The 16,055-nt window shown below is 51.5% G+C and overlaps 1 protein-coding gene across 1 annotated transcript in view; it reads right to left on the reverse strand.

Moving 5' to 3' along the window:
* The window catches only part of PIK3C2A (phosphatidylinositol-4-phosphate 3-kinase catalytic subunit type 2 alpha), a 98,623-nt gene that overhangs the window by 50,539 nt on the left and 32,029 nt on the right, over positions 1-16,055 (reverse strand). The window contains exons 9-11 of the mRNA XM_073550766.1: positions 14,492-14,638; positions 14,369-14,414; positions 14,090-14,297 (exon numbers count right to left, since the gene is read on the reverse strand). Coding sequence (XP_073406867.1) covers positions 14,090-14,297; positions 14,369-14,414; positions 14,492-14,638 — 401 coding nt within the window. The remainder of the gene's footprint in view (positions 1-14,089; positions 14,298-14,368; positions 14,415-14,491; positions 14,639-16,055) is intronic.

The raw sequence follows: 16,055 nt of genomic DNA on the forward strand, positions 1-16,055 counted from the left end.
AAGCTGCCGGCAGGGCCCTCACACAGCCACTGACAGGGCCACGGGCACAGCGTAAGCTGCCAGCAGGGTCCTCACACAGCCACTGACAGGGCCACGGGCACAGCGTAAGCTGCCGGCAGGGTCCTCACACAACCACTGACAGGGGCCACGGGCACAGCATAAGCTGCCGGCAGGGTCCTCACACAACCACTGACAGGGGCCACGGGAACAGCCTAAGCTGCCGGCAGGGTCCTCACACAGCCACTGACAGGGGCCACGGGCACAGCGTAAGCTGCCGGCAGGGCCATCACACAGCCACTGACAGGGGCCACGGGAACAGCGTAAGCTGCTAGCAGGGTCCTCACACAGCCACTGACAGGGGCCACGGGAGCAGCCTAAGCTGCCGGCAGTGTCCTCACACAGCCACTGACAGGGGCCACGGGCACAGCGTAAGCTGCCAGCAGGGCCCTCACACAGCCACTGACAGGGCCACGGGCACAGCGTAAGCTGCCGGCAGGGTCCTCACACAGCCACTGACAGGGCCACGGGCACAGCGTAAGCTGCCGGCAGGGCCCTCACACAGCCACTGACAGGGGCCACGGGAGCAGCCTAAGCTGCCGGCAGTGTCCTCACACAGCCACTGACAGGGGCCACGGGCACAGCGTAAGCTGCCAGCAGGGCCCTCACACAGCCACTGACAGGGCCACGGGCACAGCGTAAGCTGCCGGCAGGGTCCTCACACAGCCACTGACAGGGCCACGGGCACAGCGTAAGCTGCCGGCAGGGTCCTCACACAGCCACTGACAGGGCCACGGGCACAGCGTAAGCTGCCGGCAGTGTCCTCACACAGCCACTGACAGGGGCCACGGGCACAGCATAAGCTGCCGGCAGGGTCCTCACACAACCATTGACAGGGGCCACTGTTGTGAGCTCATTTTCGGGTTTGCCTCTGGCTTCTGGTGAGGGTTATGGAGCTGGCTGTGCTGACAGAGGAGTAGTGAGTTCTCTATCTGGACTCCCTCTGTTGGTCAAGGCAGGTAATGAAGCTGATCTAAATGGTAGAGAACGGCCACCTGAGGAAGAGGACTGTGATTGGACATCAGGAATTTCTGATTGGATTTAAGGCAGCCGACTCCCTAGTTTCTTGCTGGTGATTTCTCCTGACTGTGGCTTCTGGTTTCCAGTTTGGTTCCTGCCTTCTTAAAGCTAAGTTTTCTCTGCTATTGTTCATGAGTTTTCGTCTGGTTTACTTAGTTTTTGTGTTCAGCCAGCCCTGGCTGGGGCTGGGCTGAATCCCCATTTTGTCTCTGATCAGTTGATCTCTTTTGCTCTGTCTTCAAAATATACCTGAGTGCTGATATAGGGATTTGAAGTCTAGCGACCTCAGGGCCTTTTTCTATCAGACGTGTTGGACATTTTTTGGCAGGGTTTTTTGCGTGATTGCAGACAGCAGCTTTTCTTTCCTGTCCTTTCTAGTTAGTGAGGGCCCCATCGTTTGCTCAGCCTATCTTTCTATCTGTGTTTGTGTTTTCATCTTGTTTCACCGTCAATACATGTTGGGGGCTGTCTATTGCTTTGGGGTCTGCTCTGGGGCAGTTTAGATTTTCCCTTACTTTCTTTAGGCTTATTTAGTTCTCCGGCCGTGGCGAGGCGTCTAGGACCACCGTAGGCACGCTCAACGGCTACTGCTAGTTGTGTGTATAGGATCAGGGGTCTGCAATCCGCTAGTTACCAACCTCTCCGGTTTTCTGGGCTTAGCTTGCTTTTTCCTCTTCGGTGACTCATTCATAACAGGCCACGGGCACAGCATAAGCTGCTGGCAGAGTCCTCACACAGCCACTGACAGGGGCCACGGGCACAGCGTAAGCTTCCGGCAGGGCCCTCACACAGCCACTGACAGGGGCCACGGGCACAACGTACGCTGCCGGCAGCGTCCTCACACAGCCACTGACAGGGGCCACGGGCACAGCGTAAGCTGCCGGCAGTGTCCTCACACAGCCACTGACAGGGGCCACGGGCACAGCGCAAGCTGCCGGCAGTGTCCTCACACAGCCACTGACAGGGGCCACGGGCACAGCGTAAGCTGCCGGCAGTGTCCTCACACAGCCACTGACAGGGGCCATGGGCACAGCGTATGCTGCCGGCAGTGTCCTCACACAGCCACTGACAGGGGCAACGTATCTTCTGTGCTTGTGGGGGCTTCTATATGGGATGGAGACAGCAGATGCCATCACAGAGCTCAAGAAATGTAAGTGATGCAGGAGACCACGTTCTGGAGATACCGGTCCACGGTGGTCATAACTACAGGCAGACAATGTCACAGGCACAATATGTATGGCACTTCCCGTAGTCATTCAGTAACAGAGGAGACACGAGACATCGGCCCGAGCAGAGGAGACCACCATCAGCGGTGACCATGTGTCCCCCTCCACAGAGCAGACATCGGGGGGAGAAGGGCTGGGCTGCGGGATGCCTATATGCTCGATTCTCTGGCTTTTCAAGGCCAAGTTCACACAAGTTTTTTATAAAAAATAAATTAAAAAAAAAATCATTTGCATCCAGAAAACGCAGATGATTCTCCTCTGTCTGGTCATCGGTGCACAATATTAATAATTGACAGGACCATGAACAGTCTCCCATGTTACAGAATTCTCCGCAGACTAAATGACAAGGATGAGACCGTCTGCAGGGTCTGATCACACACTGTCTGCATGGTCTGACCACACCCGGGTCCGGTCTGCTCTGGAAAATTGGCCTGTACGGCCCGGTTCTTCTTCATGGACCGCGCTGATGTGAACCTACCATACAGGGGAGATAAAGCACCAGCGAGGCCTGAGGGGACAGAGACGTTAGTCAGCGGCTGCTCTCCGCACTCAAATAACACGCCCTTGGGGTGTGGAGTCCGGATGTGGAGTCGAGCAGACGCAGCTTTGGTTCTCTCCTGGCCCTGACCACTAACAGTGGCTACAAGCACACACTAAAAGGTGTCAAAGCTGTGAACGTGACCTTGGCTACTCAGGAGGAGACACCGGCATGGGTAAGGTGAGAAAGTGGGAAGCCGCGCCTGCCGGGAATATGTGGCCACAACACAGACTGCAACTCTGCTCCACCAGTCCTGGCAGGGAGCAGTCATGGCCAATAGTGTGGGCACCTTTGAAATTGTTCCGCAAAATGAAGTATTTCTCCCAGTAAATTAGTGCAGTTACACACGTTTTGTTATACACGTTTATACAAAAAAGAGAGCAAATTGGACATAATTTCACAGTAAAACCCAAAAATGGACAGGACAAAATTGTTGGCACCTTTCTAAAATTGTTGGTAACATCTTTGTTTCCAGCGTGTGATGCTCGTTCACACTCACCTGCGGCAGAAGTTGCCTCAGTCTTTACATTGTGTCTGTGTGTGACACACAGAGCATGGAGAACAGAAAGAAGAGACGAGAACTGTCTGAGGACCAGAGAACCAAAATTGCTGAACAATATCAACAATCTCCAGGTTACAAGTCCATCTCCAGAGATCGTGATGTTCCTTTGTCCATGGTGTACAACATAATCAGGAAGTTTACAACCTGTAGCACTGTAGCTAATCTCCCAGGATGTGGATTGTAACGGGGTCTTCCTATCTCAGGTACCTCTTTCAATACCACCCTGTGTTTCCGGAGGTCCACTCTGCTTTGGCTGGAGTCTGAATGAAGGACGCTGGCTGGAATTCCTTGGTTACATGGGGGCATATAAAAGATCACGGCTTCTCCACGTATTTACAGTCTGACAACACTTTATTCACAGGACACAGAATATATCACACAGATAGAGGGCAGGCCAATAGAAAAGCGGCAGGCCAGACATGCATTACAATAGCTGCAGGTGGCCGGAGCCTGCCGATGTTTACTGTGGGAATTACAAAGGTGGGGGGAGGGGGGCAGCTGGGCACAGCCTGTGGGGGCTGATGCATTATGGACAAGCATCTCCCATGGAACCTATTATACATACATATAACTGCACAACATATTCTGGGTGCTGAGTGGTTCCGTAACACGGCTCCCCTTTTCAGCGACGCGATCGGCATACAGTCTGATCCTTAACGGATCAGTTTGTGGATGACCGAAGTTTATGGGGTTAGTACAAGTTCCGTTTGTCGACTTAGTCCATCGGCGTTACCGTTTTATTTGCCGGGTCTGTAGTGGATGGTGAAGTCCGTTAGGAGGGAAAACTGTCGTCCATACAAATATGGTTGCAACTTTTTGAGTGCCCATACTACCGCCAGGCACGCCTTCTGGATAGCCGCATAGTTTACTTCATGGGGCAGTAGTTTCCGACTCAGGTAAGCTGCCAGGTGTTCTTGGCCGTCCGGCCCGACTTGGCTCAGCACTGCCCCCAATCCAAACATAGAAGTGTCTGTGTGAACCAGGAAACGTTTAGTTGGATCGGGTGCGGCCAATACAGGGGTATTGGTGAGAGCGTCCTTTAGTTGGCGGAAGGCTTCCTCACACTCTGGGGTCCAGGTTACCTGGTGGGCTTGGTTCTTATGGGTCAGATCAGTGAGGGGCTTGGCTACGCTGCTGTAATTGGGAACGAATTTCCTGTAATACCCCGCTGCCCCTAGAAACGCCATGACCTGGGTTTTAGTGGGTTGGCCATTTGGCTACGGCCTCAATCTTGGCTGGTTCTGGTCGCTGTTTCCCACTTCCCACCCAATGCACTAAATACTGAACCTCTGCTTTGCCCACGTGACACTTGTTTGGGTTCAGGGTGATTCCGGCCTGGTGGATCCTGTCCAGTACTATCTCTAGGTGATTTAGATGCTCTTCCCATGTCGCACTGTAGATGGCGATGTCGTCCAGGTAGGCACAAGCATAGTCCTGGAGACCATCCAGAAGCCGGTCAGCCAGCCTTGGGAAGGTCGCCGGAGCATTCTTCATCCCGAATGGCATAACTCGAAACTGGAATAAGCCGAATGGGGTGACAAATGCCGACTTGGGAATAGCATCAGGACTAAGGGCAATCTGCCAGTAGCCTTTGCATAGATCGATGGTGATCAAATACTTTGCCCCCGCCAGCCGGTCTAACAACTCATCCACACGCGGCATGGGGTATGCATCCGTCACTGTTTTCTCATTGAGCTTACGATAGTCTACACAAAACCGTGTAGTCCCATCCTTCTTGGGCACTAACACTACGGGGGATGCCCAGGGACTGATTCTTAAATGACCCCTAAACGCAACATCTCTTGTATCTCATCGCATCCCCTCTCGTACAGACTCAGGGACGCGGAAGGCGTTTTGTCACAGGGGGGGTCTGATCCTGGGTCTCAACCTTGTGTTGTGCCAGGCGAGTGTACCCTGGTCTCCGGAAAACATCCTCTGTCGCTGCCTCAACAACTCCTCCGCCTGCTGTCTCTCCCGGGGGCCTAGGTCTTCACCCAAGTGTACCTGGTCCCATGTTTTAGTCTGAGTCCTTTCCCTTAAGACATCCGGCAAGGGAAGTCCGGCTAAATCCTCTACTTCAGGTGCACAGATGGCCACTACCTCTTCAGGGCGCTACCGGTAGGGCTTCAGCATATTCACGTGGAACATGCGGATAACCCTGGGGTCGTCACAATCGGCGACATTATAGGTTGTGTCGGCTATTTTCCCCACTACCTGGAAGGTCCCCTGCCATGCAGCTTGGAACTTGTTCTGCTTAGTGGGCTCTAACACCAGGACCTTCTGTCCTATTTCCAACGTGCGCTCTCTGGCCCTCCGATCGTACTATACGCACTGGCGCCGCTGGGTCGCCTGCATATTCTCACGTACAGCCTGGGTCAGCTCCTGTAGGTGGTCCCGGAATTCCAGCACATAGGGTACAATAGGTACCCCTTCTATGAGGCCCTCCCCTTCCCAGTGTTCTAGCACTAAGTCTAGGGGTCCCCTTACCCGTCTCCCGTATACCAGCTCGAACGGGGGGACCCCGTGGATTCTTGGGGCACCTCCCGATAGGCAAACAGGAGGTGTGGCAAGAATTTCTCCCAGTCCCTGTAGGTCCTGGTAAAAGTCCCAATGAGCTGTTTTAATGTCCCGTTAAAGCGTTCACACAACCCATTGGTTTGCGGGTGGTATGGGGCGCTTCTAATGGACTTTACGCCGCACAGCTTCCACAGTTGGTTGGTCACCTCTGCTGTAAACTGGGTACCCTGGTCCGAGATAATCTCCCGGGGAAATCCAACCCTTGAGAAAACCTGGAGCAGGGAGGCCGCCACCGTCTCTGCCAGTATGTTAGGTAATGCAACCGCCTCTGGATACCGTGTGGCATAATCTACCACTGTCAAAATATACCTTTTCCCTGACGGACTGGGTTTGGCTATCGGCCCTATCAGATCGACCGCTACTCGGCTAAATGGTTCCTCCACAATGGGGAGGGGGCGTAATTTGGCCTTGCATCGATCCCCCCTCTTGCCAATGCGCTGGCAACTGTCACAGGTCTGGCAGTACTGACGAACATCATAGGTTACCCCCGGCCAAAAGAAGTTTTGTGTCAGACGATGCCTGGTGCGACTGACGCCGAAGTGCCGGGCCAAGGGTATATCATGAGAGATTCGCAGTAACTCCTGCCTATACTTCTTGGGAACTACCAGCTGTCGTTTTATAGTGGAGCGCGTCCCTGTGTGGTGCTGCTCTGTGATCCGGTAGAGGAGTCCCTGCTTCCATACAAACTGTTCCCCTTCTAGTACCCATCTCCCCTCCTGTGCCTTCCCACAATATCCCGCCAATGAAGGATCCTCAAGTAACTCCCTCTTAAATTCATCTGGGGTGGCCCAAAAAATGTGTCTGGCTATGGGAATACGTGTAGGGCTGGGATGTCTTACCTGGGCCTCCTCTGAGTGCGATTCCGCCTCCGCAGCTCGAGCTTGTCTCCTGGTGGTCACAGGTTATGTCTCAGCCAGAGGGGCAACCGAGAATGCAGACAATATGGGCCCCAAGTCGTTTCCCAGCAAGACGTCTGCAGGCAAATCCTCCATCAAGCCGACCTCAACAAGGCCATCCCCGACTCCCCAGTTCAGGTGAATCCTGGCAGTGGGCAGTCAATGTATAGCTCCCCCTGCTACACGGACTGCCACTGTTCGGTCCGTCTTCTCTTGATCCCGGATGAGATGAGGCTTCACAAGGGTCAAAGTTGCCCCGGAATCTCTTAGTCCCTGCATACGTTTCCCATAAACCCACACGACCTGTCGATGCTGTTGTCGATTATCTTCCCGGGCTGCCTGCACGGGGTCTACTTCATGCAGCACTTCCTCCATCTCTTCCACCCCTTGGTTAGTCGTAGCCCCCAATGCCGGGTCAGCTTCGCCTTGGTAGCAGTGTACAGCAGCCCGGCTGAAGGTAGCTGTTCCCGCCTTTGGCCACTGGGTATGCTGAGTCCGGTTGGGACATTGTCTTTGCATGTGGCCCAGCTGACGGCAGGTGTGGCATCGCTCCCCAGGGGGACTGTGGTAGGACCGGTTTCTAGCTGGTCCCCCTACAATCTTCGGTGGTTTGGGGCCCTCCAGGTCCATGGGCGGGCCCCTAGTAACCATCTTGATCCGGACAACAGAGGCCTCCTGGCATCGTGATGTTCATCGGCCAGACCAGCGGCTTCCTCAAGAGTCGTTGGCCGCCTGTCCCGAAGCCATTCCTGTGTCTCGGGGTTTAGTCCATTAAAGAATCGTTGTAACAAGAAGAGCTGGAGGACGTCCTCCTTAGTGGTTGCTTGGCTCCCTTGTACCCACTGTAGCAGTGACCGCCGTAATTTACAGGCCCATTCAGCGTGGGTATCGGTTACGCGTTTTATAAGTCCACGGAACTTTTGGAGGTATGCCTCTGGTGTCAGCGCATACCGGGCCAAGATCACTTCTTTGATCCGCTCATAGTCCATACAGTCCTCATCAGGTACCGTGCGATAGGCGTCCGCTGCCCGGCCTGTCAGCTTGCTGGCCAGAATCTGAACCCGTTCCTCCGGCTTCACTTGATGAAGGGCACACTGCCGCTCAAAGTCCTGCAGAAAGCCATCAATGTCTTCCTCTGCCTCCCCCAACTGTCAGAAGGCATTATACTGGATCTTTTTGTGGCTTACGGTTGAAGCTACCTGGTCGAAGGCCAGAGCTCCCCCTGCTTGCTGACTCTCCTCTCTCCGCTCTGCCATCTCCATCTCGGCTAGCTCTATCCTGATCCGCTTGGCCATCTTTTCCTTCAGATCAGTACGCACATCAGCCATCACCTCTCGTATGATCTCTACTGCAGGGTTCGGGCCATAGAACGCCAGTCTGTTCTTTACCTCCCTCTGGAATTCAGTCTCCTCCACGTTCACATTGGGGGGGTGCTGCACTGTCTTGTTCCATGATGGCTGCTATCAAACCCGCTTTTGTTTTGTTGCTGGCGATCAACCCTCGGGCTTCCACCAGATCTTTTAATGTAGTCCTCTTTAACTTCTGGTAGTTGTTTTCCATTCACTCCTTTCCTCCTGTAGAAGGGGTATCATATCCCGCTGGCTGCCACCAGTGTAACGGGGTCTTCCTACCTCGGGTACCTCTTTCAGTACCACCCCGTGTTTCCGGAGGTCCACTCTGCTTTGGCTGGAGTCTGAATGAAGGACGCTGGCTGGAATTCCTTGGTTACATGGGCGCATATAAAAGATCACGGCTTCTCCATGTATTTCCAGTCTGACAACACTTTACTCACAGGACACAGAATATATCACACAGAAACAGAGGACAGGCCAATAGAAAAGCGGCAGGCCAGACATGCATTACAAAAGCCGCAGGTGGCCGGAGCCTGCCGATGTTTACTGTGGGAATTACAAAGGTGGCGGGGGCGGCAGCTGGGCGCAGCCTGTGGGCTGATGCATTAGGGACATGCATCTCCCATGGAACCTATTATACATATATAACTGCACAACATATTCTGAGTGCTGAGTGGTTCTGTAACACGTAACATCTCCCCGTACAGAGCAGCCCGTATACACTGATATACGGCAGACCTCTCTCCATACAGAGCAGCCCGTATACACTGATATACAGCAGATCTCTCCCCATACAGAGCAGCCCGTATACACTGATATACAGCAGATCTCTCCTCATACAGAGCAGCCCGTATACACTGATATACAGCAGATCTCTCCCCATACAGAGCAGCCCATATACACTGATATACAGCAGATCTCTCCCAGTACAGAGCAGCCCGTATACACTGATATACAGCAGATCTCTCCCCATACAGAGCAGCCCGTATACACGGATATATGGCAGATCTCTCCCCATACAGAGCAGCCCGTATACACTGATATACAGCAGATCTCTCCCCATACAGAGCAGCCCGTATACACGGATATATGGCAGATCTCTCCCCATACAGAGCAGCCCGTATACACGGATATATGGCAGATCTCTCCCCATACAGAGCAGCCCGTATACACTGATATACAGCAGATCTCTCCCCATACAGAGCAGCCCGTATACACTGATATACAGCAGACCTCTCCCCATACAGAGCAGCCCGTATACACTGATATACAGCAGATCTCTCCTCATACAGAGCAGCCCGTATATACTGAAATACAGCAGATCTCTCCTCGTACAGAGCAGCCCGTATACACTGATATACAGCAGATCTCTCCCCATACAGAGCAGCCCGTATACACTGATATACAGCAGATCTCTCCCCATACAGAGCAGCCCGTATACACTGATATACAGCAGATCTCTCCCCATACAGAGCAGCCCGTATACACGGATATATGGCAGATCTCTCCCCATACAGAGCAGCCCGTATACACTGATATACAGCAGACCTCTCCCCATACAGAGCAGCCCGTATACACTGATATACAGCAGATCTCTCCTCATACAGAGCAGCCCGTATATACTGAAATACAGCAGATCTCTCCTCGTACAGAGCAGCCCATATACACTGATATACAGCAGATCTCTCCCCATACAGAGCAGCCCGTATACACTGATATACAGCAGATCTCTCCTCATACAGAGCAGCCCGTATACACTGATATACAGCAGATCTCTCCCCATACAGAGCAGCCCATATACACTGATATACAGATCTCTCCCAGTACAGAGCAGCCCGTATACACTGATATACAGCAGATCTCTCCCCATACAGAGCAGCCCGTATACACGGATATATGGCAGATCTCTCCCCATACAGAGCAGCCCGTATACACTGATATACAGCAGATCTCTCCCCATACAGAGCAGCCCGTATACACTGATATACAGCAGACCTCTCCCCATACAGAGCAGCCCGTATACACTGATATACAGCAGATCTCTCCTCATACAGAGCAGCCCGTATATACTGAAATACAGCAGATCTCTCCTCGTACAGAGCAGCCCGTATACACTGATATACAGCAGATCTCTCCCCATACAGAGCAGCCCGTATACACGGATATAAGGCAGACCTCTCCCCATACAGAGCAGCCCGTATACACTGATATACAGCAGACCTCTCCCCATACAGAGCAGCCCGTATACACTGATATACAGCAGATCTCTCCTCGTACAGAGCAGCCCGTATACACTGATATATGGCAGATCTCTCCCCGTACAGAGCAGCCCGTATACACTGATATACAGATCTCTCCCCATACAGAGCAGCCCGTATACACTGATATACAGCAGATCTCTCCCCATACAGAGCAGCCCGTATACACTGATATACAGATCTCTCCCCATACAAAGCAGCCCGTATACACTGATCTACAGATCTCTCCTCAGAGCAGCTCATATACACTGATATATGGCAGATCTCTCCCTGTACAGCAGCCCGTATACACTGATATACAGCAGATCTCTCCCCGTACAGAGCAGCCCGTATACACTGATATACAGCAGATCTCTCCCCATACAGAGCAGCCCGTATACACTGATATATGGCAGATCTCTCCTCGTACAGAGCAGCCCGTATACACTGATATACAGCAGACCTCTCCCCATACAAAGCAGCCCGTATACACTGATCTACAGATCTCTCCTCATACAGAGCAGCTCATATACACTGATATATGGCAGATCTCTCCCTGTACAGCAGCCCGTATACACTGATATACAGCAGATCTCTCCCCGTACAGAGCAGCCCGTATACACTGATATACAGCAGATCTCTCCCCATACAGAGCAGCCCGTATACACTGATATATGGCAGATCTCTCCCTGTACAGAGCAGCCCGTATACACTGATATGCAGCAGACCTCTCCCCGTACAGAGCAGCCCGTATACACTGATATACAGCAGATCTCTCCCCATACAGAGCAGCCCGTATACACGGATATATGGCAGATCTCTCCCCATACAGAGCAGCCCGTATACACTGATATACAGCAGATCTCTCCCCATACAGAGCAGCCCGTATACACTGATATACAGCAGACCTCTCCCCATACAGAGCAGCCCGTATACACTGATATACAGCAGATCTCTCCTCATACAGAGCAGCCCGTATATACTGAAATACAGCAGATCTCTCCTCGTACAGAGCAGCCCGTATACACCGATATACAGCAGATCTCTCCCCGTACAGAGCAGCCCGTATACACTGATATACAGCAGATCTCTCCCCATACAGAGCAGCCCGTATACACTGATATACAGCAGATCTCTCCCCATACAGAGCAGCCCGTATACACGGATATATGGCAGATCTCTCCCCATACAGAGCAGCCCGTATACACTGATATACAGCAGACCTCTCCCCATACAGAGCAGCCCGTATACACTGATATACAGCAGATCTCTCCTCATACAGAGCAGCCCGTATATACTGAAATACAGCAGATCTCTCCTCGTACAGAGCAGCCCATATACACTGATATACAGCAGATCTCTCCCCATACAGAGCAGCCCGTATACACTGATATACAGCAGATCTCTCCTCATACAGAGCAGCCCGTATACACTGATATACAGCAGATCTCTCCCCATACAGAGCAGCCCATATACACTGATATACAGATCTCTCCCAGTACAGAGCAGCCCGTATACACTGATATACAGCAGATCTCTCCCCATACAGAGCAGCCCGTATACACGGATATATGGCAGATCTCTCCCCATACAGAGCAGCCCGTATACACTGATATACAGCAGATCTCTCCCCATACAGAGCAGCCCGTATACACTGATATACAGCAGACCTCTCCCCATACAGAGCAGCCCGTATACACTGATATACAGCAGATCTCTCCTCATACAGAGCAGCCCGTATATACTGAAATACAGCAGATCTCTCCTCGTACAGAGCAGCCCGTATACACTGATATACAGCAGATCTCTCCCCATACAGAGCAGCCCGTATACACGGATATAAGGCAGACCTCTCCCCATACAGAGCAGCCCGTATACACTGATATACAGCAGACCTCTCCCCATACAGAGCAGCCCGTATACACTGATATACAGCAGATCTCTCCTCGTACAGAGCAGCCCGTATACACTGATATATGGCAGATCTCTCCCCGTACAGAGCAGCCCGTATACACTGATATACAGATCTCTCCCCATACAGAGCAGCCCGTATACACTGATATACAGCAGACCTCTCCCCATACAAAGCAGCCCGTATACACTGATCTACAGATCTCTCCTCAGAGCAGCTCATATACACTGATATATGGCAGATCTCTCCCTGTACAGCAGCCCGTATACACTGATATACAGCAGATCTCTCCCCGTACAGAGCAGCCCGTATACACTGATATACAGCAGATCTCTCCCCATACAGAGCAGCCCGTATACACTGATATATGGCAGATCTCTCCTCGTACAGAGCAGCCCGTATACACTGATATACAGCAGACCTCTCCCCATACAAAGCAGCCCGTATACACTGATCTACAGATCTCTCCTCATACAGAGCAGCTCATATACACTGATATATGGCAGATCTCTCCCCGTACAGAGCAGCCCGTATACACTGATATACAGCAGATCTCTCCCCAAACAGAGCAGCCCGTATACACTGATATATGGCAGATCTCTCCCTGTACAGAGCAGCCCGTATACACTGATATGCAGCAGACCTCTCCCCGTACAGAGCAGCCCGTATACACTGATATACAGCAGATCTCTCCCCATACAGAGCAGCCCGTATACACTGATATACAGCAGATCTATCCCCGTACAGAGTATGTGTATTGTAGGTTATCTTCTGCTTAGGAAACAATAGCCAAAGTTCCACTAGCTGTTGACACAAGCCTAAATTAGATTATGGTCCAGGTACATCACAAGACATTGCAAAGTATTGGGGGAAGGAGACATGGTTAATTTACAGCAAATACAACCAGAGGAAAGTTAAGGCCCCGTCACACTAAGCGACTTACCAGCGATCCCGACACCGATATGAAGGTGTCAGGATCGCTAGTAAGTCGCTATGTGATCGCTGGTGAGCTGTCACACAGACAGCTTCACCAGCGATCAGCACAGCGATGCCGAGCGCCCGGCATCGCTTGCCATCGCTGTAAAAAATAGAATCAAAATAAAAAATATAGTTATTCTCACCTTCCGACATCGCGTTCAGCCATTCTGCCTCTCTCCACGCTCCGGTCCCAGTGATCCTTTGCACGAATGACCGCGAGACGTCACGGTCTCGAGAGATAAAGTCTTGCGGTCATTTGTGCAAAGGATCACTGGGACCGGAGCGTGGAGAGAGGCAGGATGGCTGAACGCGACGTCGGAAGGTGAGAATAACTATATTTTTAATTTTTTTTATTATTTTTTACACCTGATCGCTGGTCTCCCGCTGTCACACACAGCGATGCGTGCTGGCCAGCGGGAGACCAGCGACCAAAGAAATGTCCAGAGGTTTCTTCCAGCGATCAGCGATACCGGCAGGGGGGCCGCTCGCTGATCGCTGTCACACACAGCGATCTCGCTTGTGAGATCGCTGTTACGTCAAAAAAGTTGTGACTCAGCAGCGATCTCGCTACCGAGATCGCTTAGTGAGACGGGGCCTTTAAATGACATATTATACAAAATACAGGACAGGGCAAAACTACAAATGATGACAGCATCACTATCAGAACCTTTGCTCAATGCTACCTGCAGATTTAACTTGTGAAATGCTGGAATGACACAGGACAGTCGCCTCACCTGGACACCCAGCCTGTGGGGATACCATGTGCTGCAAGTATAGTGAACTGGAGATGGTCGGCTGAGGTCCGAGCTTCTTGCAGGGGTCTGTCGCCGGTGGGCTCTTGAGCAGGGATGCAGGAGGTGAAATGCAGCTGCAGCAGCGCATGGACAGCAGTCGTTAACTGGCTGAGACTCTCTTGTAGAGGACCGTCCCCTCCTGCAGCAGCTGCAGCAGAAATATAGGAGACATTACCACTCACCGCACAAGTGGAACCACGGCCAGTGCGGCATACTCACCATCTGAGGCCACGTGGTGATTTCCAGCACCAGGACTGCAGGGTCCCTAGAACATACAGCAGGGTCAGAAGACATTTCCCGATGTAACGTCCATGCCAGACACACAAGGACGGAGCCTCTTACCTCCACACTGCGGCTGCGCGGCAGGTTCACGGCTCTGCGCAGCTTCTTCACACACTCGGTAATGGCCGGCGTCTCCACACTGTCTACCGTCCGGCACAAGCTCCTCACCACTTTGATGACCTGGTCGGCAGCTCGGTATGGATTACTCTGGTGCAGTGTAAAACATGAGACACTCACGATTATGGACAATGTCCCGAGCAAATCAACTCCATCTCCCTGAGCCACAACACACGAGGCCAACTGAGGCCAAAGATAGCCCTTCCTCAACGTTCAGCATTCTCCATATGCCTGCACAAATTTAACCTAAAATCCCTTCAGATTTTCATACAAGTCCTAAAAATAAGGAACTAGTGCAAAGAAATTAGTCATTAATATTGCACTCGTTTTAAAGTGAGCAAAATGATCCAATATCAGATTTCTTTGAGTAGCCAAAGCATGTGAACCTTTAGCAATGGATAATGTGAAGGTGACGTTGGACCCCGATGTTAACAACCAATGGGATGACAGTCGGGTGCAAGGAGACATGTTCTAGATTCTAATCAGTACCATAACCAGAACAAAGGACACTTCTTAGGACCTGAGAAAGAGCTATGGATGCTCTTCAGGATGGGGGAGGTTCAAAACCACGTCTAGAGATAGAAATATCATCTCTCTAGGATCTAGACTCCACTAATCCATAGTCCGACAAATTGTGCAAAAATGGAGGGCAGTCAGGACCATTTTTACCCTCCCCAGAAGCAAGCAACGAGAAAAGCTCACACCAAGAAAAAGGCACACAATACTCCATAAGGTCACAAAGGAACCCAAGGTCACCTCTACGCAACCAAAGGCCTCTTCACATGAGCAAATGCTAATGATCAGGACACAGAACATTGGAGGGAATGACAGGTTTACAATTAGAAAACCCGTCTACAGTTTGGTAAAGATCACGTGGAACAGCTGGAAGACTACTAGAATAAGGCTTTGTTGATGCATGGGATCAAAAGAGACATTTCTTGTTAACACTTTTGTTTAATATTTGGGCCTATTTTAGTGTATCTGGACAAGGGAGGCCGCCATCATTGGTAGAACAATGAATTCTGAAGGAAAAGGTCCAGACATCTGTCCGTAAGCTGAATCTCAGGAGAATGAGGGACCTGGAACAAGAAAGCAGCCAAAAGCCACACGTCCTTCTACAAAACAACGGTCAGAGAAGAATAAAGCTGTGGAGCGGCCGAGTCTCAGTCCTGACCGTAATCCTATAGAGATGTTATGGAAGGACGTGAAGAGCGGAGAAAACCACCAACATCACAGGTGAAGCGGGTTTGTAGGGAGGAACGGGCTAAAATGTCCATCCGATGTGCAGGAGTAATCAGGGATTACCGGAGACCTTCAGATGGAGTCACTGCTGCCCGAGAGCTCACACCAGGTGCCGAGAGCGCGGGGTCACATACTTTTACCATTCACACACGTGATACTGGAATATTTTACTCATTTTAACAATTATCACGTCTCAGTTTTTTGACTAGTATTTAATTTACTTCTTTATCCACTATTAGTACTTCCGAAAATTTGATGCAGTTTC

Source organism: Dendrobates tinctorius, unplaced genomic scaffold, assembly GCF_039654945.1.
Source record: "Dendrobates tinctorius isolate UK_male_01 unplaced genomic scaffold, ASM3965494v1 ptg000168l, whole genome shotgun sequence".
NCBI lineage: Eukaryota > Metazoa > Chordata > Amphibia > Anura > Dendrobatidae > Dendrobates > Dendrobates tinctorius.